The sequence below is a fragment of the Pleurodeles waltl genome, chromosome 3_1 (assembly GCF_031143425.1).
Source record: "Pleurodeles waltl isolate 20211129_DDA chromosome 3_1, aPleWal1.hap1.20221129, whole genome shotgun sequence".
In the NCBI taxonomy this organism is placed as follows: Eukaryota; Metazoa; Chordata; class Amphibia; order Caudata; family Salamandridae; genus Pleurodeles; species Pleurodeles waltl.
Genome location: NC_090440.1, coordinates 667,782,526 through 667,802,272, shown reverse-complemented (window position 1 = coordinate 667,802,272; position 19,747 = coordinate 667,782,526). Strand labels below are relative to the sequence as shown.

Sequence of the window (19,747 nt, the reverse complement as noted above, 5' to 3'; positions counted from 1 at the left end):
ATTCACCTGGGATTACACAATTACAGACCAGTTTACGGGTCAAATGCATTTCAGTTAGGTCAAGTAGATTATTCAAGTTACGCGACCTGCAGGTCTAGTAAAGTTGTACACGGGTACTTTGGAAATGCTGAATCAACAAAATAGAGGCACATTCGACTTATATTTCACACAAAAACGAGAAAAAATAACCAACACTGTCACAATCTGTTACTGGCAGGTCAAAAAACATATGCAATACTAAAGTTTTTGTGATGCTCCATGGCTACCAAAGATCTGCTGAAGCTAAAAAATGGTTTCACTTCCATCAAGATTCAGGCAAGTCAATACTCAGATTGTACTCTTAGTAAGCATATGGACTTGTTAAACAATTAAGGTCACTTGAAAATAGAAAATATGTACTCAAGCATGCAGTATGAACATACTTTAATAATGCAAACGTTTTTCTATGGAAGAGGTGAAATACTTCAGAAGATTTATTCAAATTCCTTCACGCAGACCATCAACTATCAGGGCCGAAAAGGGCTGAAACAATAAGAATTTAAACGTTTCTCTGCACTCTTGTGTCTGTGATATTCGTGTCATTACATATGAGGACAAGACGTGAAAACTGTAAAGAAATGAGCCATGTCTTTCAACTTCCCAAATATCCTCCCCTACCAGTGAGTTCAAAAGTGGTCCAAAAGAAAGGTTAGCCCCATCCTCCAGAGTCATTTACAACTATATTCTGCAATCGTCAGCCCACCAACAGTCAGTTTAAAGCAGAGGCCAAAGTTTTCAGGTAATACAGGCAACATACCGATTTGAGTCTGGTGACCTTGGAAGCTAGTCCATCTGCCATGCGCCTGTTCTCTTCATCCAGCATCTGCTCCACTGAGCTGGGACTAGTACCTAATAAGATGAAATGCACTCAGTGTCAAAGGCACATACAAAGTAAAAGCTAAAGGTATAAAATGGTACTGGAAGATGGAGTTTGGATATGGATGGAAAAAAGATTATTAGGGAGAATAAGCTTCTCATGGTTGTTTCATAAGCAGCATACTGTCAATCTATAAAATTTATAAAAAAAATAACACCCTCCCAAAAAGGCAATGGCAGAGTGGTATTTCAATCTGTAGCTGACATCACTTAAAACAAGAACTTTAAAAGTCTAGCATTTCGAGTCAATGTTTGGGAAAGACCACTTCAATAGCTATGCTCCTACCTCATTCACTCTATCTTGGCGATTTCCTATTCCTTCTCCTTGTTCTTCTTTTGAAATGTTTGCACCCCTCCCCCTGTAGTTTGATGCAACATAAGGCTCTGTATCAATAACCAGCATAACATAGAATTTCTACTGCAACTAATTAAACGTATGGGAAGAAACTTTTAGATTTTTGACGTAGGAGCTGAAAACAAACTATCAGGTTATGCCACTGGTGCACTTGATATCCTAGAGTGATAGGGCTGTCCACCAAATTAGATGAGCACTTAAAGTTGTCACACCTGTGTAGAAAAGTGCCCCTTTTTGATATGGTCACCCCCATTTTTTGCCTGGTATTCAATACAATTTTGGCTAAAAGTGCCCTGGGTTCCTGCTAGCCAGGTCTCCAGTGCCAGATTTCTTTCACTAAAAACTGTACAATTGTTCCCCAATTGGCAGTAACTTTGACCCCCTATAAGACCCTAGCAAATGGTACCCCTGGTACCTAGATCAAAGAACCAAAGAGGGTCCCCACGTGCTGCAGCATGTATTGTGCCACCCTCAGGGACCCCTCACCTAGCACATGCAGACTGCCATTGCAGGCTGTGTGACTTGGTGCAGTGAAAAGTGAAAACAGCCTGTGTACCATGCCCCCTAATACTTCATGCAATATATGTAAGTCACCCATATAACAGGCCTTACAGCCCTAAGTCAGGGTGCATTATATTACATGTGAGGCCATATCTGCAAGAGCAGATATGCCCCTGCTAGGTCTTTATGGATTCGCAGACATAGGGGGTCATTCTGGGCCGGCGGTGCCCCGCAGGGCATTCTAACCGCGGCGGTTCAGCCGCGGCCAGAAAGGGTAAACCGGCGGTCTCCCGCCGGTTTACCGCTGCCCTTAGAATCCCCCATGGCGGCGCAGCTTGCTGCGCCGCCATGGGGGATTCTGACACCCCCTACCGCCATCCTGTTCCTGGCGGGCGACAGGATGGCGGTAGGGGGTGCCGCGGGGCCCCTGGGGGCCCCTGCCGTGCCCATGCCACTGGCATGGGCACGGCAGGGGCCCCCGTAAGAGGGCCCCACAAAGTATTTCAGTGTCTGCATAGCAGACACTGAAATACGCGATGGGTGCAACTGCACCCGTCGCACCTTCCCACTCCGCCGGCTCAATTCTGAGCCGGCATCCTAGTGGGAAGGTTGATTTGCCCTGGGCTGGCGGGCGGCCTTTTGGCGGCCGCCCGCCAGCCCAGGGCAAATCTCAGAATCACCGCCGCGGTCTTTCGACCGCGGTGCGGTGTTCTGACGGCGGAACCTTGGCGGACGGCCTCCGCCGTCCGCCAAGGTTAGAATCAGCCCCATAGTGAGTGAGCAGAGAAGCCATTTTAAGTACATGTGCTGGACACTGGTCAGTACGAGTTCCCCAGTTACATGATGGTTTCACTGAAACAAGCATTTGCAATGCAAAGGGTCTTGCATTTGATTGAGTTAGAGCTACTAGCGTTGTAAACTCCTAACAGGTCTTTTCTTGCCACATAAACTGAAAATGAAACGTACTACAATTTCATAAAAGGGAGCAGATTTAATGTGTCATGCCATGAGCGTGAAGGCGACTAATCAGAACAAAAAGACTGGTCCGGTTTCGCCTTTGCTGGTCTCTCATCATTAGCTGCAGCTGTAATCGGGGCACCACCATGAATAGATTGCCACGGGCATAATAATAATGTTCTTTTTTTTCTTTTTAAAACAAGCGTGATCGTGCTGTGTAAAACCTTGTATCGCGAAGGAGTGCTAGAATAAACAATAGAATTAAACTGTCAGTTATGAAAAGCGCTCGATTACTGCCCAGCGAGATCGCGCTGCTTACGAAATAAAAATAAAAAGTAGTCCAGAAAACACGGAGCCTCGTATGTTTTCAGTAGCTGGCCGGTGCTCTTGAGGAAAAGGCATGACATATGCATGCATTTCACTAATATAATCAAGCAAATTTTAAAAGGCAAGACCACGAACCAACAAAAGTGATGGGAGCTAAGGGCTAGGGGGTACAGGAGGACACCGGGCGGGTGAGGAAGACAGTCAGTGATGCTCCTCTGCTTTTCCCAAAAGGAAAACATTAAAAAAAGAAAAAACATCTGTTTGGGAATGCAAGCACAAGGACGGTGGTCTGCTGTTCCTCCCAGTGTTTGCAGCCCATCACAAGAGGTCACCTAATTATTATGCATTATGAAGGGTGCTGTGCAAAACTGGTTGCAAGAAGTCAGAGTGCAATTACATGACCATTCTTTTGATACATTTGACCCTTAGCTCTTTTGAATCCTACTGCACCTTGGAAAGAGAATTTTTATTTTTAGTTATCTGTACATCATTGATAGCTTATTAGGCAGAGTGGCCCATTTGTGGTCCCGAAAGGCAGGGGGCGATTCAATTGTCTGGTTAGAGGTTCAGCTCAGTTGTCTCAATAGCTTATGATGTAGCAGATGCTCCAATACCAGCAAAGACATTCAGCAAGAAGCATGTCACTACCTTGGGTAGAGGTTCCTGGTGCTTGTCTGGTGGAGACTACCAGGGAAGCCTTATCGGCTTGTGTATCTCCTTTTGTTTATAATTGCCAGTTTCAGTTTGAAAGGCTTGCGTTTGCATTTTTGGTGCTAGAATTACCATTGCAATGGAACATGTGTGGCAAAGGTGTGCTTTAAGTTGTGGTACCCAACAATGAAATATACAATGGTGGCGCATACCTGTGGTGGAATTGTGAGCAGTGGTACTGTTTTTCAGGGGTTTCAGACCTGAGAAGTGGTTTGCTTGTGTAAATCTCTATTCAAAGACTGGAATGAGGAAGTGTAGGGAATGTTTCAACTACATACCAGTAATTTGCAATGCTGAGATCACAATCTCCTTTGTTAAAATGAATACATCTCTCTGCCCCAAGATACTTGTGTGTGGGCCTGAAAGATTTGACACTTTAGCATAACTAATGGGAAGCCCCAGAGTAAAGATGAGGCGCTTCAAGTTTAGCTAAAGTAAAAGATGGCACTGGGGTGCCTGCTAGTGAGTTGGACTTGACTCAACCAAGTAATGATAGTAAAGAGGAAGTCTAGACTCAGAGTAATGGACATTACTGGCAAGTAGCTAAAACATTACAAGCTGACCAGTAAACCTAAGAGTCTGAACTTAGTCTATCATAAATATCACCACAAAAAAAGCCCACTGCATCTCTCATCATACCCAAAGTGTGTAAGCTTACAATTACTGCCATGATATGAGCCCCGTCCGAAAATATCCAAGGTGTATCCAGCTGAGAAACACAAGGTATCACAAAAGTTAAATGTAACACTTGATTAGACCATGGACCAACTTGACTCAAACAGAAATTCTAAATTTAGGATTCTAGTACAAGACAGCAGAGAAGTGCAGCATGCTGTCACATCCCCTCGGCCTACTTTAACCCCTTCGCTGCCAGGCCTTTTCCCCCTCCTGTGCCGGGCCTTTTTTTGCCTATTTGGGGCAGTTCGCGCTTAGGCCCTCATAACTTTTTGTCCACATAAGCTAACCAAGCCAAATTTGCGTCCTTTTTTTCCGACATCCTAGGGATTCTAGAGGTACCCAGACTTTGTGGGTTCCCTTGAAGGAGGCCAAGAAATTGGCCAAAATACAGTGAAAATTTCGTTTTTTTCAAAAAAAATTGGAAAAAGTGGCTGCAGAAGAAGGCTTGTGGTTTTTCCCCTGAAAATGGCATCAACAAAGGGTTTGCGGTGCTAAACTCAGCAGCTTCCCAGCTTTCAGGAACAGGCAGACTTGAATCAGAAAACCCAATTTTTCAACACAATTTTGGCATTTTACTGGGGCATACCCCATTTGTGCAATTTTTTGTGCTTTCAGCCTCCTTCCAGTCAGTGACAGGAATGGTCATGAAACCAATGCTGGATCCCAGAAACCTAAACATTTCTGAAAAGTAGACAAAATTCTGAATTCAGCAAGGGGTCATTTGTGTAGATCCTACAAGGGTTTCCTACAGAAAATAATAGCTGAAAAAGAAAAATATTGAAATTGAGGTGAAAAAACCATCAATTTTTCTCTACGTTTTACTCTGTAACTTTTCCCTGCAATGTCAGATTATCGAAAGCAATATACCGTTACGTCTGCTGGACTCCTCTGGTTGCGGGGATATATAGGGTTTGTAGGTTCATCAAGAACCCGAGGAACCCAGAGCCAATAAATGAGCTGCACCCTGCAGTGCGTTTTCATTCTATACCGGGTATACAGCAATTCATTTGCTGAAATATAAGGAGTAAAAAATTGCTATCAAGAAAACCTTTGCATTTCCAAAAAGGGCACAAGATAAGGTGTTGAGGAGCAGTGGTTATTTGCACATCTCTGAATTCCGGGGTGACCATAGTAGCACGTGAATTACAGGGAATTTCTCAAATAGATGTCTTTTTTACACACACTCCTATATTTGGAAGGAAAAAATGTAGAGAAAGACAAGGGGCAATAGTACTTGTTTTGCTAATCTATGTTCCCCCAAGTCTCCCGATAAAAATGGTACCTCACTTGTGTGGGTAGGCCTAGCACCCGCGACAGGATATGCCCCAAAACACAACGTGGACACATCACAGAAAACAGAGCTGTTTTTAGCAAAGTGACTACCTGTAGATTTTGGCCTCTAGCTCAGCCGCCACCTAGGGAAACCTACCAAACCTGTGCATTTCTGAAAACTAGAGACCTAGGGGAATCCAAGGAGGGGTGACTTGCGGGGCTCGGACCAGGTTCTGTTACCCAGAATCCTTTGCAAACCTCAAAATTTGGCTAAAAAAACACATGTTCCTCACATTTCTGTGGCAGAAAGTTCTGGAATCTGAGAGGAGCCACAAATTTCCTTCCACCCAGCGTTCCCCCACGTCTCCCGATAAAAATGATACCTCACTTGTGTGGGTAGGCCTAGCGCCCGCGACAGGATATGCCCCAAAACACAACGTGGACATATCACAGAAAACAGAGCTGTTTTTAGCAAAGTGACTACCTGTAGATTTTGGCCTCTAGCTCAGCCGCCACCTAGGGAAACCTACCAAACCTGTGCATTTCTGAAAACTAGAGACCTAGGGGAATCCAAGGAGGGGTGACTGCGGGGCTCGGACCAGGTTCTGTTACCCAGAATCCTTTGCAAATCTCAAAATTTGGCTAAAAAAACACATGTTCCTCACATTTCTGTGGCAGAAAGTTCTGGAATCTGAGAGGAGCCACAAATTTCCTTCCACCCAGCGTTCCCCCACGTCTCCCGATAAAAATGATACCTCACTTGTGTGGGTAGGCCTAGCGCCCGCGACAGGATATGCCCCCAAACACAACGTGGACATATCACAGAAAACAGAGCTGTTTTTAGCAAAGTGACTACCTGTAGATTTTGGCCTCTAGCTCAGCCGCCACCTAGGGAAACCTACCAAACCTGTGCATTTCTGAAAACTAGAGACCTAGGGGAATCCAAGGAGGGGTGACTTGCGGGGCTCGGACCAGGTTCTGTTACCCAGAATCCTTTGCAAATCTCAAAATTTGGCTAAAAAAACACATGTTCCTCACATTTCTGTGGCAGAAAGTTCTGGAATCTGAGAGGAGCCACAAATTTCCTTCCACCCAGCGTTCCCCCACATCTCCCGATAAAAATGATACCTCACTTGTGTGGGTAGGCCTAGCGCCCGCGACAGGATATGCCCCAAAACACAACGTGGACATATCACAGAAAACAGAGCTGTTTTTAGCAAAGTGACTACCTGTAGATTTTGGCCTCTAGCTCAGCCGCCACCTAGGGAAACCTACCAAACCTGTGCATTTCTGAAAACTAGAGACCTAGGGGAATCAAAGGAGGGGTGACTTGCGGGGCTCGGACCAGGTTCTGTTACCCAGAATCCTTTGCAAACCTCAAAATTTGGCTAAAAAAACACATGTTCCTCACATTTCTGTGGCAGAAAGTTCTGGAATCTGAGAGGAGCCACAAATTTCCTTCCACCCAGCGTTCCCCCACGTCTCCCGATAAAAATGATACCTCACTTGTGTGGGTAGGCCTAGCGCCCGCGACAGGATATGCCCCAAAACACAACGTGGACATATCACAGAAAACAGAGCTGTTTTTAGCAAAGTGACTACCTGTAGATTTTGGCCTCTAGCTCAGCCGCCACCTAGGGAAACCTACCAAACCTGTACATTTCTGAAAACTAGAGACCTAGGGGAATCCAAGGAGGGGTGACTGCGGGGCTCGGACCAGGTTCTGTTACCCAGAATCCTTTGCAAATCTCAAAATTTGGCTAAAAAAACACATGTTCCTCACATTTCTGTGGCAGAAAGTTCTGGAATCTGAGAGGAGCCACAAATTTCCTTCCACCTAGCGTTCCCCCACGTCTCCCGATAAAAATGATACCTCACTTGTGTGGGTAGGCCTAGCGCCCGCGACAGGATATGCCCCAAAACACAACGTGGACATATCACAGAAAACAGAGCTGTTTTTAGCAAAGTGACTACCTGTAGATTTTGGCCTCTAGCTCAGCCGGCACCTAGGGAAACCTACCAAACCTGTGCATTTCTGAAAACTAGAGACCTAGGGGAATCCAAGGAGGGGTGACTTGTGTGGCTCGGACCAGGTTCTGTTACCCAGAATCCTTTGCAAACCTCAAAATTTGGCTAAAAAAACACATGTTCCTCATATTTCTGTGGCAGAAAGTTCTGGAATCTGAGAGGAGCCACAAATTTCCTTCCACCCAGCGTTCCCCCATGTCTCCCGATCAAAATGATACCTCACTTGTGTGGGTAGGCCTAGCGCCCGCGACAGGATATGCCCCAAAACACAACGTGGACACATCACAGAAAACAGAGCTGTTTTTAGCAAAGTGACTACCTGGAGATTTTGGCCTCTAGCTCAGCCGCCACCTAGGGAAACCTACCAAACCTGTACATTTCTGAAAACTAGAGACCTAGGGGAATCCAAGGAGGGGTGACTTGTGGGGCTCGGACCAGGTTCTGTTACCCAGAATCCTTTGCAAACCTCAAAATTTGGCTAAAAAAACACATGTCCCTCACATTTCTGTGGCAGAAAGTTCTGGAATCTGAGAGGGGCTACAAATTTCCTTCCACCCAGCGTTCCCCCAAGTCTCCCGATAACAATGATACCTCACTTGCGTGGGTAGGCCTAGCGCCGGCGACAGGAAACACCCCAAAGCGCAACGTGGACACATCCTAAATTTTGGAAAAAAACAGAGGTGTTTTTTGCGAAGTGCCTACCTGTAGATTTTGGCCTCTAGCTCAGCCGGCACCTAGGGAAACCTACCAAACCTGTGCATTTCTGAAAACTAGAGACCTAGGGGAATCCAAGGAGGGGTGACTTGCGGGGCTCGGACCAGGTTCTGTTACCCAGAATCCTTTGCAAACCTCAAAATTTGGCTAAAAAAAACACATGTTCCTCACATTTCTGTGGCAGAAAGTTCTGGAATCTGAGAGGAGCCACAAATTTCCTTCCACCCAGCGTTCCCCCACGTCTCTTGATAAAAATGATACCTCACTTGTGTGGGTAGGCCTAGCGCCCGCGACAGGATATGCCCCAAAACACAACGTGGACACATCACAGAAAACAGAGCTGTTTTTAGCAAAGTGACTACCTGGAGATTTTGGCCTCTAGCTCAGCCGCCACATAGGGAAACCTACCAAACCTGTACATTTCTGAAAACTAGAGACCTAGGGGAATCCAAGAAGGGGTGACTTGTGTGGCTCGGACCAGGTTCTGTTACCCAGAATCCTTTGCAAACCTCAAAATTTGGCTAAAAAAACACATGTCCCTCACATTTCTGTGGCAGAAAGTTCTGGAATCTGAGAGGAGCTACAAATTTCCTTCCACCCAGCGTTCCCCCAAGTCTCCCGATAAAAATGATACCTCACTTGCGTGGGTAGGCCTAGTGCCGGCGACAGGAAACACCCCAAAGCGCAACGTGGACACATCCTAAATGTTGGAAAAAAACAGAGGTGTTTTTTGCGAAGTGCCTACCTGTAGATTTTGGCCTCTAGCTCAGCCGGCACCTAGGGAAACCTACCAAACCTGTGCATTTCTGAAAACTAGAGACCTAGGGGAATCCAAGGAGGGGTGACTTGCGGGGCTCGGACCAGGTTCTGTTACCCAGAATCCTTTGCAAACCTCAAAATTTGGCTAAAAATACACATGTTACTCACATTTCTGTGGCAGAAAGTTCTGGAATCTGAGAGGAGCCACAAATTTCCTTCTACCCAGCGTTCCCCCAAGTCTCCCGATAAAAATGATACCTCACTTGTGTGGGTAGGACTAGCGCCCACGAAAGGAAAGGGCCCAAAACACAACGTGGACACATCACATTTTTTTATAAAAAGCAGTGCCTACCTGTGGATTTTGGCCTGTAGCTCAGCCGAGACCTGAGGAAACCTAGCAAACCAGTGCATTTTTGAAAACTAGAAACCCAGGGGAATCCAAGATGGGGTGACTTGCGGGGCTCTGACCAGGTTATGTTACCCAGAATCCTTTGCAAACCTCCAAATTTGGCCCAAAAAACACTTTTTCCTCTCATTTCGGTGACAGAAAGTTCTGGAATCTGAGAGGAGCCACAAATTTCCTTCCACCCAGCGTTCCCCTAAGTCTCTCGATAAAAATGGTACATCACTTCTGTGGGTAGGCCTAGCGCCCACAAAAGGAAATGGCCCAAAACACAACGTGGACACAACATATTTTTTTCACAGAAAACAGAGGTGTTTTTTGCAAGGTGCCTACCTGTGGTGTTTGGCCTGTAGCTCAGCCGGCCCCAGGGGGGGGGGGCAGAAATGCCCTAAAATAAATTTGCCCCCCCAACCCCCACCCTCCCCCGCCGGGAGCGACCCTTGCCTACGAGGTCGCTCCCCCTGCGTGACATTGGCCCCAAAAAACAAATCCCCGGTGCCTAGTGGTTTCTGCCCCCTTGGGGGCAGGTTGACCTAAACTCAGCCAATCTGCCCCCAAGGGGGGCAGAAATGGCCTAAATACAATTTGTCCCCCAGGGGAGCGACTTTTGCCTGATGGGTCGCTCCCCATCTCTAAAAAAAAAAAACAAAAAAAAGAAAAATTCCCCTGGCGCCTAGAGGTTTCTGCCCCCAAATAATAGGCCGATCTGTCCCCCGGGGGGGGCAGAAATGGCCTAAAATAAATTTGCCCCCCCGACCCCCACCCCCCCCCCGGGAGCGACCCTTGCCTACGGGGTCGCTCCCCCTGCGTGACATTGGTGCCAAAAAACAAATCCCCGGTGCCTAGTGGTTTCTGCCCCCTTGGGGGCAGATTGACCTAAAATTGGCCAATCTGCCCCCAGGGGGACAGAAATGGTCTAAATACAATTTGCCCCCCCAGGGGAGCGACCCTTGCCTGATGGGTCGCTCCCTATCTCTAAAAAAAGAAACAACAAAAAAAAAAAACACAAAAAAAAAATTGCCCTGGCGCCTAGAGTGTTCCGCCCCCCCCGGGGGCAGTTCGGCCTAATAATAGGCCGATCTGTCCCCCGGGGGGGCAGAAATGGCCTAAAATAAATTTGCCCCCCCAACCCCCCCCCCCCCCCCGGGAGCGACCCTTGCCTACGGGGTCGCTCCCCCTGCGTGACATTGGTGCCAAAAAACAAATCCCTGGTGCCTAGTGGTTTGTGCCCCCTTGGGGGCAGATTGACCTAAAATTGGCCAATCTGCCCCCAGGGGGACAGAAATGGTCTAAATACAATTTGCCCCCCCAGGGGAGCGACCCTTGCCTGATGGGTCGCTCCCCATCTCTAAAAAAAGAAACAACAAAAAAAAAAAACACTAAAAAAAAATTGCCCTGGCGCCTAGTGTTCTGCCCCCCCCCCCCCGGGGCAGTTCGGCCTAATAATAGGCCGATCTGTCCCCCGGGGGGGGCAGAAATGGCCTAAAATAAATTTGCCCCCCCAACCCCCCCCGGGAGCGACCCTTGCCTACGGGGTCGCTCCCCCTGCGTGACATTGGCGCCAAAAAACAAATCCCCGGTGCCTAGTGGTTTCTGCCCCCTTGGGGGCAGATTGACCTAAAATTGGCCAATCTGCCCCCAGGGGGGCAGAAATGGTCTAAATACAATTTGCCCCCCCAGGGGAGCGACCCTTGCCTGATGGGTCGCTCCCCATCTCTAAAAAAAGAAACAACAACAAAAAAAAAACACAAAAAAAAAATTGCCCTGGCGCCTAGTGTTCTGCCCCCCCCCCCCCCGGGGCAGTTCGGCCTAATAATAGGCCGATCTGTCCCCCGGGGGGGGCAGAAATGGCCTAAAATAAATTTCCCTCTCCAACCCCCACCCCCCCCCCCGGGAGCGACCCTTGCCTACGGGGTCGCTCCCCCTGCGTGACATTGGTGCCAAAAAACAAATCCCCGGTGCCTAGTGGTTTCTGCCCCCTTGGGGGCAGATTGACCTAAAATTGGCCAATCTGCCCCCAGGGGGACAGAAATGGTCTAAATACAATTTGCCCCCCCAGGGGAGCGACCCTTGCCTGATGGGTCGCTCCCCATCTCTAAAAAAAGAAACAACAAAAAAAAAAAACAAAAAAAAAATTGCCCTGGTGCCTAGAGTGTTCCGCCCCCCCCCCCGGGGGCAGTTCGGCCTAATAATAGGCCGATCTGTCCCCCGGGGGGGCAGAAATGGCCTAAAATAAATTTGCCCCCCCAACCCCCACCCCCGCCCCGGGAGCGACCCTTGCCTACGGGGTCGCTCCCCCTGCGTGACATTGGCGCCAAAAAACAAATCCCCGGTGCCTAGTGGTTTCTGCCCCCTTGGGGGCAGATTGACCTAAAATTGGCCAATCTGCCCCCAGGGGGGCAGAAATGGTCTAAATACAATTTGCCCCCCCAGGGGAGCGACCCTTGCCTGATGGGTCGCTCCCCATCTCTAAAAAAAGAAACAACAAAAAAAAAAAACACAAAAAAAAAATTGCCCTGGCGCCTAGAGTGTTCCGCCCCCCCCCCGGGGGCAGTTCGGCCTAATAATAGGCCGATCTGTCCCCCGGGGGGGCAGAAATGGCCTAAAATAAATTTGCCCCCCCAACACCCCACCCCCCCCCCCCCGGGAGCGACCCTTGCCTACGGGGTCGCTCCCCCTGCGTGACATTGGTGGCAAAAAACAAATCCCCGGTGCCCAGTGGTTTCTGCCCCGTTGGGGGCAGATTGACCTAAAATTGGCCAATCTGCCCCCAGGGGGACAGAAATGGTCTAAATACAATTTGCCCCCCCAGGGGAGCGACCCTTGCCTGATGGGTCGCTCCCCATCTCTAAAAAAAGAAACAACAAAAAAAAAAAAAACAAAAAAAAAAAATTGCCCTGGTGCCTAGAGTGTTCTGCCCCCCCCCCGGGGGCAGTTCGGCCTAATAATAGGCCGATCTGTCCCCCGGGGGGGCAGAAATGGCCTAAAATAAATTTGCCCCCCCAACCCCCCCCCCCCCCCCCCCGGGAGCGACCCTTGCCTACGGGGTCGCTCCCCCTGCGTGACATTGGCGCCAAAAAACAAATCCCCGGTGCCTAGTGGTTTCTGCCCCCTTGGGGGCAGATTGACCTAAAATTGGCCAATCTGCCCCCAGGGGGGCAGAAATGGTCTAAATACAATTTGCCCCCCCAGGGGAGCGACCCTTGCCTGATGGGTCGCTCCCCATCTCTAAAAAAAAAAAAAGAACAAAAAAAAAAAAAAATTTGCCCTGGCGCCTAGAGGTTTCTTCCCCCCCTGGGGGCAGATCGGCCTAATAATAGGCCGATCTGCCCCCAGGGGGGGCAGAAAAGGCCTTCCCAAAAAATTGCCCCCCCTGGGAGCGACCCTTGCCAAAGGGGTCGCTTTGTTGCGTGACATTCGCGCGCAAAAAAAAACTCCCTGGTGTCTAATGGTTTCTGCCCCCCTTGGGGGCAGATTGGCCTTATCAAAATAGGCCAATCTGCCCCCAAGGGGGGCAGAAATGGCCTAAATATATATTGCCCCGTAGGGGAGCGACCCTTGCCTAAGGGATCGCTCCCCACCTAAAAAAAAAGAATTCATCACAAAAAAAAAAACAAAAAAAAAAAATGGTCCCTGGTGCCTAGAGGTTTCTGCCCCCCCTGGGGGCAGATCGGCCTAATAATAGGCCAATCTGCCCCCAGGGGGGGCAGAAAAGGCCTTCCTAAAAAAATGCCCCCCTGGGAGCGACCCTTGCCCAAGGGGTCGCTCCCTTTTGCCAATTTCAAGAAGAAAAAAAAAAATCCCTGGTGTCTAGTGGGGTTTCAAAAGCCGGATTGCAAGCAATCCGGCTTTTGAAACCTGTGAGAGACTTCAAAGGGAAGGAAATACATTTCCTTCCCTTTGAAGCCTCTCGGGGCCTCCCCCATGGGATTGAAAAAGAAATGCAAAAGCATTTCTTTTTCAATCGCGCTGGAAGCTCTGCTTCCAGCGCGATGGGGGAGACCCTGTGACTAATCAGCGCGCACTCGCGCGCTGACGTCACAGGGGGGGTCGGGGGTGGGAGGGGAAGGGCTTCCCCTTCCATCCCTGACTTGGGGGGGTGGGGGGGAACCCCACAGAGGGAGCGAGAGCGCTCCCTCTGGGCTCTGTGCACAGGACGTAATGGTTACGTCCTGGGCACAGCAGCACTGTGCCTCAGGACGTAACCATTACGTCCTGGGCACAGAAGGGGTTAAAACCGATACCTTTATTGTGCCCAAAAATAATAAACACTTGCATGATTAGACAAAAATGACCAAGTGCCAAGATCAGGAACAATTATCATTGTAGACAGGCCTAAGAAATGTAGGATGAGAATTAGTATGAAAAACAGCATCTATTCAAAAGTAAATTTTTAGGCTGCACAAGCACATCCACACATGTGTATATACATACACATTACCTACTGGCGATAGTCAGTAGGTGCTTATAGATAGGACCAATGTTTCCGATAGACAAAGCGGTTTTTGTTTTGCTAATAACTTTAGCACCGTTTGACAAATCTTCATGAGATTTTAAAAACTAGTATGCAAGTTAGTTCAACTGCTGTTTGAAATGTTTCTGGGTGATTCGTCAAGGGTGGGGCCAAGAAAAAGAGGGGGGGGGAGGGGGCAAAAAGCTTTACCCCCATGCAGTGTATATGGGGATTTTGCAATTTTCAGACATGGCTACAGCCTGAACCACTGAATGGAATTACACCAAATTTGGCAGAAAGCTAGATTCGGACACACAGATTGTGCTTGTCGTGATTTGGTGTAGATCTGTTCAGCAGTTTATATAGATATCTAAGGACGTGGATCCATCTGCTGTGGATCCGCGGACCTGGGCAAAAAGCAAGCCCCAGATTGGCAGGCCACAACTGGAGAGAAAAGTTGCAACCTTCATTTTGTTTCTCGGTTGGCCCGAGGGGAAGGGTCACATAAGGTGTCAGGATAGAGGTATCCTGACCCCTTAGAACACATGAAAGGGTCTCGGAGGGAGGGCGGAGGAGTTAGGAAAGTGGAAAATCACATAAGGAATCCCTAGAAGTATCCTGACCCTATGGGGCACATGGAGGGGTCTCTGAGGTTTGTTTTTTGGCAGTGTGTGCTCCTTGAGGGAGAGCTTATTGTTCAGGATGAATACAAATGAGTTAGCATTGGGCGAAAATCCCAATGTTACAGTCACTGAGTTATGTTTGTTCCATTAGTTGCTTTCTGTTCTTAGCAGGAGCTTTCAAAGTAATACTCAGCAACATGGGCGGAAGAGTTCAGCGGTAGATAAACATGGATGAAAGCTACTAATACCACTTACCCACTCCATCTGGAAATACACAGCAGTATAGCCTTGTGAAACAATATCCAAAACACAGAGCAGCATGGTTGGAAAGTGTAAGGAGTATGGGAGGCAGATGAAGACACAAAACTCAGTTTCCACTTCCCTTGTATGTTATGGCACATGGGCACCTTCACTGAAAAGAAATCTTATTTTTTGTAAGGTAGCAGTGAATACTCAAGGACACAAATTTCCAATAAATGCATTTTGTTTTATAGAAATAGGCACATGCGAGTACAGTGCGAGAACTGATGTGTGTGTGTGTGTTGGGAAATCTATACATATATATATATATATATACATACACACACACACACACACACATATATAAAATAAAATAAAAGAGAAGAGAGAACTCGAAGTAGTTCCCAAGTTTAGGTGAGAGCAGCTCCAGTACAGAGCACCCTGCAACACCAGCGACACTCTAGATTTGCTCACAGCAAATGTCTTTTTCTAGCAAAGTTTTTAAGCATAAGATTAGAACAGTGCCATCCATGCCGAGCTAGAAAATGACAACGTTGTTTGCCATTTATACAGCAAAGTTTTTAAGCATTGGATTAGCCATCGAAGACACCATCGACACCATGGCCTCCATCCACTCCGGCTCCCCCTCGGACCCGTGCCTGCACCAGATCTTCAACAAAGCCAGCAACATCATCGCACCCCACCTCTGCCCCATCATGAACAGCTCCTTCGAGACAGCCACCTTCCCGGAGAGATGGAAACACGCTGACGTCAATGCCCTATTGAAGAAACCCAAAGCAGATCCAGATGACCCCAAAAACTACCGGCCCATCTCCCTCCTCCGTTTCCCATCGAAGGTCATTGAAAAAATCATGAACAGACAAATATCCCGCTACCTGGAAGACAGCGAAGCGCTCGATACCTCCCAATCCGGATTTCGCAAGAACCACAGCACGGAGACCGCACCCATTGCTGCCATAGATGACATCAGGACCATGCTCGACAAAGGCGAAACCGCAGCGCTCATCCTCCTGGACCTTTCCGCAGCTTTCGACATCATCTGTCACCACACCCTTCGAACACGCCTCCACAACACTGGAATCCGCGGCAAGGCCCTCGACTGGATCTCCTCTCTGGCAGAACCCAGAGAGTCTGCCTTCCGCCCTACCTGTCCGAATCTTCGAAAACCATCTGTGGCATCCCACAAAGATCCTCCCTCAGCCCAACACTTTAACGTTTACATGGCTCCCCTCGCCAACATCGCTCGATCCCACCACATCAACATAGTATCCTACGAAGACAACACCCAGCTGATCATCTCCCTCACGAAAGACCGCACAACAGCAAGAAACAACCTCCACAAGGGACTTCACGCCATCGCCAACTGGATGGAGTCAGGCCGTCTCAAGCTAAACACAGACAAAACAGAGGTCCTCATCCTCGGCAGCAACCCCTCCGCCTGGAACGACTCCTGGTGGCCTACCTCCCTCAGAGCTGCCTGACCCCCACCACCCAAGTATGGAACCTGGGCTTCATCCTCGACTCAGCACTCAGCAGGTCAACGCAGTCTCCTCTTCCTGTTACAACACCCTCCGCATGCTCCACAAGATCAAGTGGATTCCCGTCAAAACCAGAAAAACAGTCACCCCCGCCGTAGTCAGCAGCCGACTGGACTTCGGCAACGCACTCTATGCAGGAACCACGGCCAAACTACAAAAGAAAATGCAACGTATCCAAAACGCCTCCGCCCGACTCATCCTTGACATCCCACGCCACAACCACATCTCTGCCCACCTCAGAGAACTACACTTGCTACCCGTATCGAAGAGGATTACCTTCAAACTACTCACCTACGAACACAAATCCCTCCACAACACAGGTCCTGCCTACCTCAACGACAGACTCACCTTCCACACCCCCGTCCACCAGCTCCGCTCCGCCAGCCTCGCACTCGCCTCCGTTCCCCGCATTCACTGCACCACCACCAGAGGAAGATCCCTCTCTCACCTCGCCACCAAGACCTGGAACTCCCTACTGCTCCAACTACGCCAGACCCAAGACCTCCTGACCTTCAGCAAACACCTCAAGACATGGCTATTCGACTAGTAGCTCCCCCCCTCCCCCAGCGCCTTGAGACCCTGATGGGTGAGTAGCGCGCCTTATAAATTGATTGATTGATTGATTGGGGCAAAATGTTGGAACACCTTACCTCTCCACCTCAGTCGCCATCACTACCTCAATTCAGGAAGGACATCAAGACCTGGCTCTTCGACTGAACATTGAGGACTTACCCCACAGCGCCTTGAGACCCTACGATGAGTAACGCGCTTCAAAAAAATGATGATTGATTCATACTGACAGTTATGCTTATGTTAAGAAACTATAACTTGTGGCCTAAAGTTACTTAACAGCATGCGCTATAGATTCTTCACATAAGTCTAACGATAAGTATAACTGTAACTGCTTAATTTCTATGGTTTTGTGTTGTAAAATGTAACCCAACTATAACATCTCTGTAACCTTTGTTTTTTCACTGAACCAAAAAGACAATGCTCCAGTCCTGGTCTTTTATTTTACCACATAGTGTATTGTGGTACCCATGGCCTTGATTTCCATGAATGACCAAACTGGACTAAACCACCGGATTATAAGTGTTTCTAAAAGGAAAGCTCTGGAATGGACCAGTGTATCTTTTGTGACATGGGGTCCTTTGGTAATGTTATGAAAGAAACATGGTTTTTTTTGGTAGGTGGAGAATTGACATTGTGAGTAGAATATGAAGGCTTGAAGTCTAACATGAAAACGACATAAAGTGTCAAACTCTCATTTTACAAAATGTCACATCAACTCTGAAATACGGCAGTCATGTTGTATACTGCAGGTCCTGATCTAGCCTCTGCCTCTCTTCACCACCACAGTAAATACACAGCATCTCTTTACTTCCTCTTTCGATACCCCCTTTATCTCAGCACTGTTACATCCTGCCACGTCCTCTGCACCTCTCTGAACTATCCCACCACTCCCAATCCCTGCTTCCCTTCACCTCGCTTTCGCTCCACGCCCTAGCATTGATACAGCTCCTCATAATTTCCCCACGCCCACTGCATCTTATCACTCTCACATCGAACTACGCAACGGTTCACTCTCCTATCTACTCATAGCCCAGCATCTAATCACTGTCCCATCTATCCACAGTCTTAGTATCTCTCCACTGTCACGTCTGTCTTGACTTCATATATGATTAGTGAACAGAGGCACAGGGACAGTGTGGCTTGCCCAAGATTAAACAGTTTAAGATAAGAGGCACAGTACTACTCGCTCCTAGAGCTATAACTTTAACACCCATTTACATTTTAGTAAGAAGAACATGAGGACAAGTACTGCCCCCTCCTCTTCACATAATACTGTCAGTTTGAATAACCACACAATAATCCCAAATGCACACAATTTGGCTAAAAGGGATAACAAAAAAAAGTGTTACAGTTTCCAATTAACCTACTATACCACAACCTGGGTTGCAGACTATGTAAATTGCACTACATCGTGGCCACTTGATGCCATTCCTTCAGACACACGCAAGGACACACTCAGTGCCCACCACCTGCACCTGCCCCCTTTGTGATCACACATTGAAATAATTAAAGCAGGTTCTTTAATTGGCAGTCTGTACAATGCTCGAAGGTTCTCTAGTCCGTGACCTACCAACTCTTGCCGTAAGTGACTGGGATTTTTGGTGCTTTCATATTGCCTACTAGAACTAGGCGAAAAGACTGCCCCAACGCTCTGAGTCCATCCTCCTCCATTCCTTTAATTCATTAAACACCACTCTCTCCCACATATATTCTCTCTCCTTTTTTGTACTATAAATTACACCATAGAAAGGTTTTGGCACCGATTTAGCTACTTCTTTTCAAATAAACTTCCAACAAGTTCACTGGCCGCAGAAGCTCTATCCTCACCTCTCCCCCACTCTGCCATCCTGCTCCTCTCCGGATCTCGGGTACGTGGAACCGGCTGATACCTAAGCCCATCCCCTTCTTGCTCTCGTCCAATCACAGTTGCGTTTCTTATGACGCTATTAAAATTATGACATCGAGGCTTGGAACACACGCACTGGTGTCACCTGGAAGAGAAACACCATCGACATAAAGGAAGGTTGGACTGAGAGATCTGACTATCTGCAGCCAAGCACCATAAACTGGAGGGAACTTGGAATGCACCTCTGGCATATCGACTTGACAATGTAGGGTTGCCTAGTTTCCGAAAGAAAAATACCGGCCATTTGTTCATGTGTTAAGATTCTGCAAAGGGTCGGGGACTTGATACTTAAATAACATTTGATATAGGCTTAGTCCGTATCTACTTTTAATGTGTGTTTTTCTGTTTACTTTATCTGTCACGGATCATAAATGAAGCTCCAAAGCACATTAAAGTGCTATCTTATATTTGCTGCTTTATTTATGTAGTGACGAGGGGACAAAAATACCGGTTTTAGGTAATTTTCCCAATTTTCGTATGGCTGGGACATTAACATACTGGTCAAGCTGATATATATATATATATATATATAAATCACTGTGTAATTATAGTTAGATTTGTATTTCCATAGAAGTTGGTTTGCTTATAACTTTGTCGTTGTCTGACGAATCTTCATGACACTTTAAAAAAAAAAAAGTTCAGCCATCTCAGCTGCTTTCTGGAAAGTTTCAGGGTGATCCATCAACTGGGGGCAGAGAAAAAGGGGGGTCCCAAAACGCAAAATCCACATGCATTTTCCATAGACTATTTTGGATAGCGCTACTGCATAAAAT

General features: G+C 47.7%; 1 protein-coding gene across 1 annotated transcript in view; it reads right to left on the bottom strand.

Moving 5' to 3' along the window:
- Positions 1 to 18,973, bottom strand: part of BET1L (Bet1 golgi vesicular membrane trafficking protein like) — a 33,234-nt gene extending 14,261 nt beyond the window's left edge. The window contains exons 1-2 of the mRNA XM_069223213.1: positions 18,896 to 18,973; positions 797 to 888 (exon numbers count right to left, since the gene is read on the bottom strand). Of these exons, the coding sequence (XP_069079314.1) occupies positions 797 to 888; positions 18,896 to 18,914 (111 nt within the window). The 5' untranslated portion in view covers positions 18,915 to 18,973. The remainder of the gene's footprint in view (positions 1 to 796; positions 889 to 18,895) is intronic.
- Between the last annotated feature and the right edge of the window lie 774 nt (positions 18,974 to 19,747).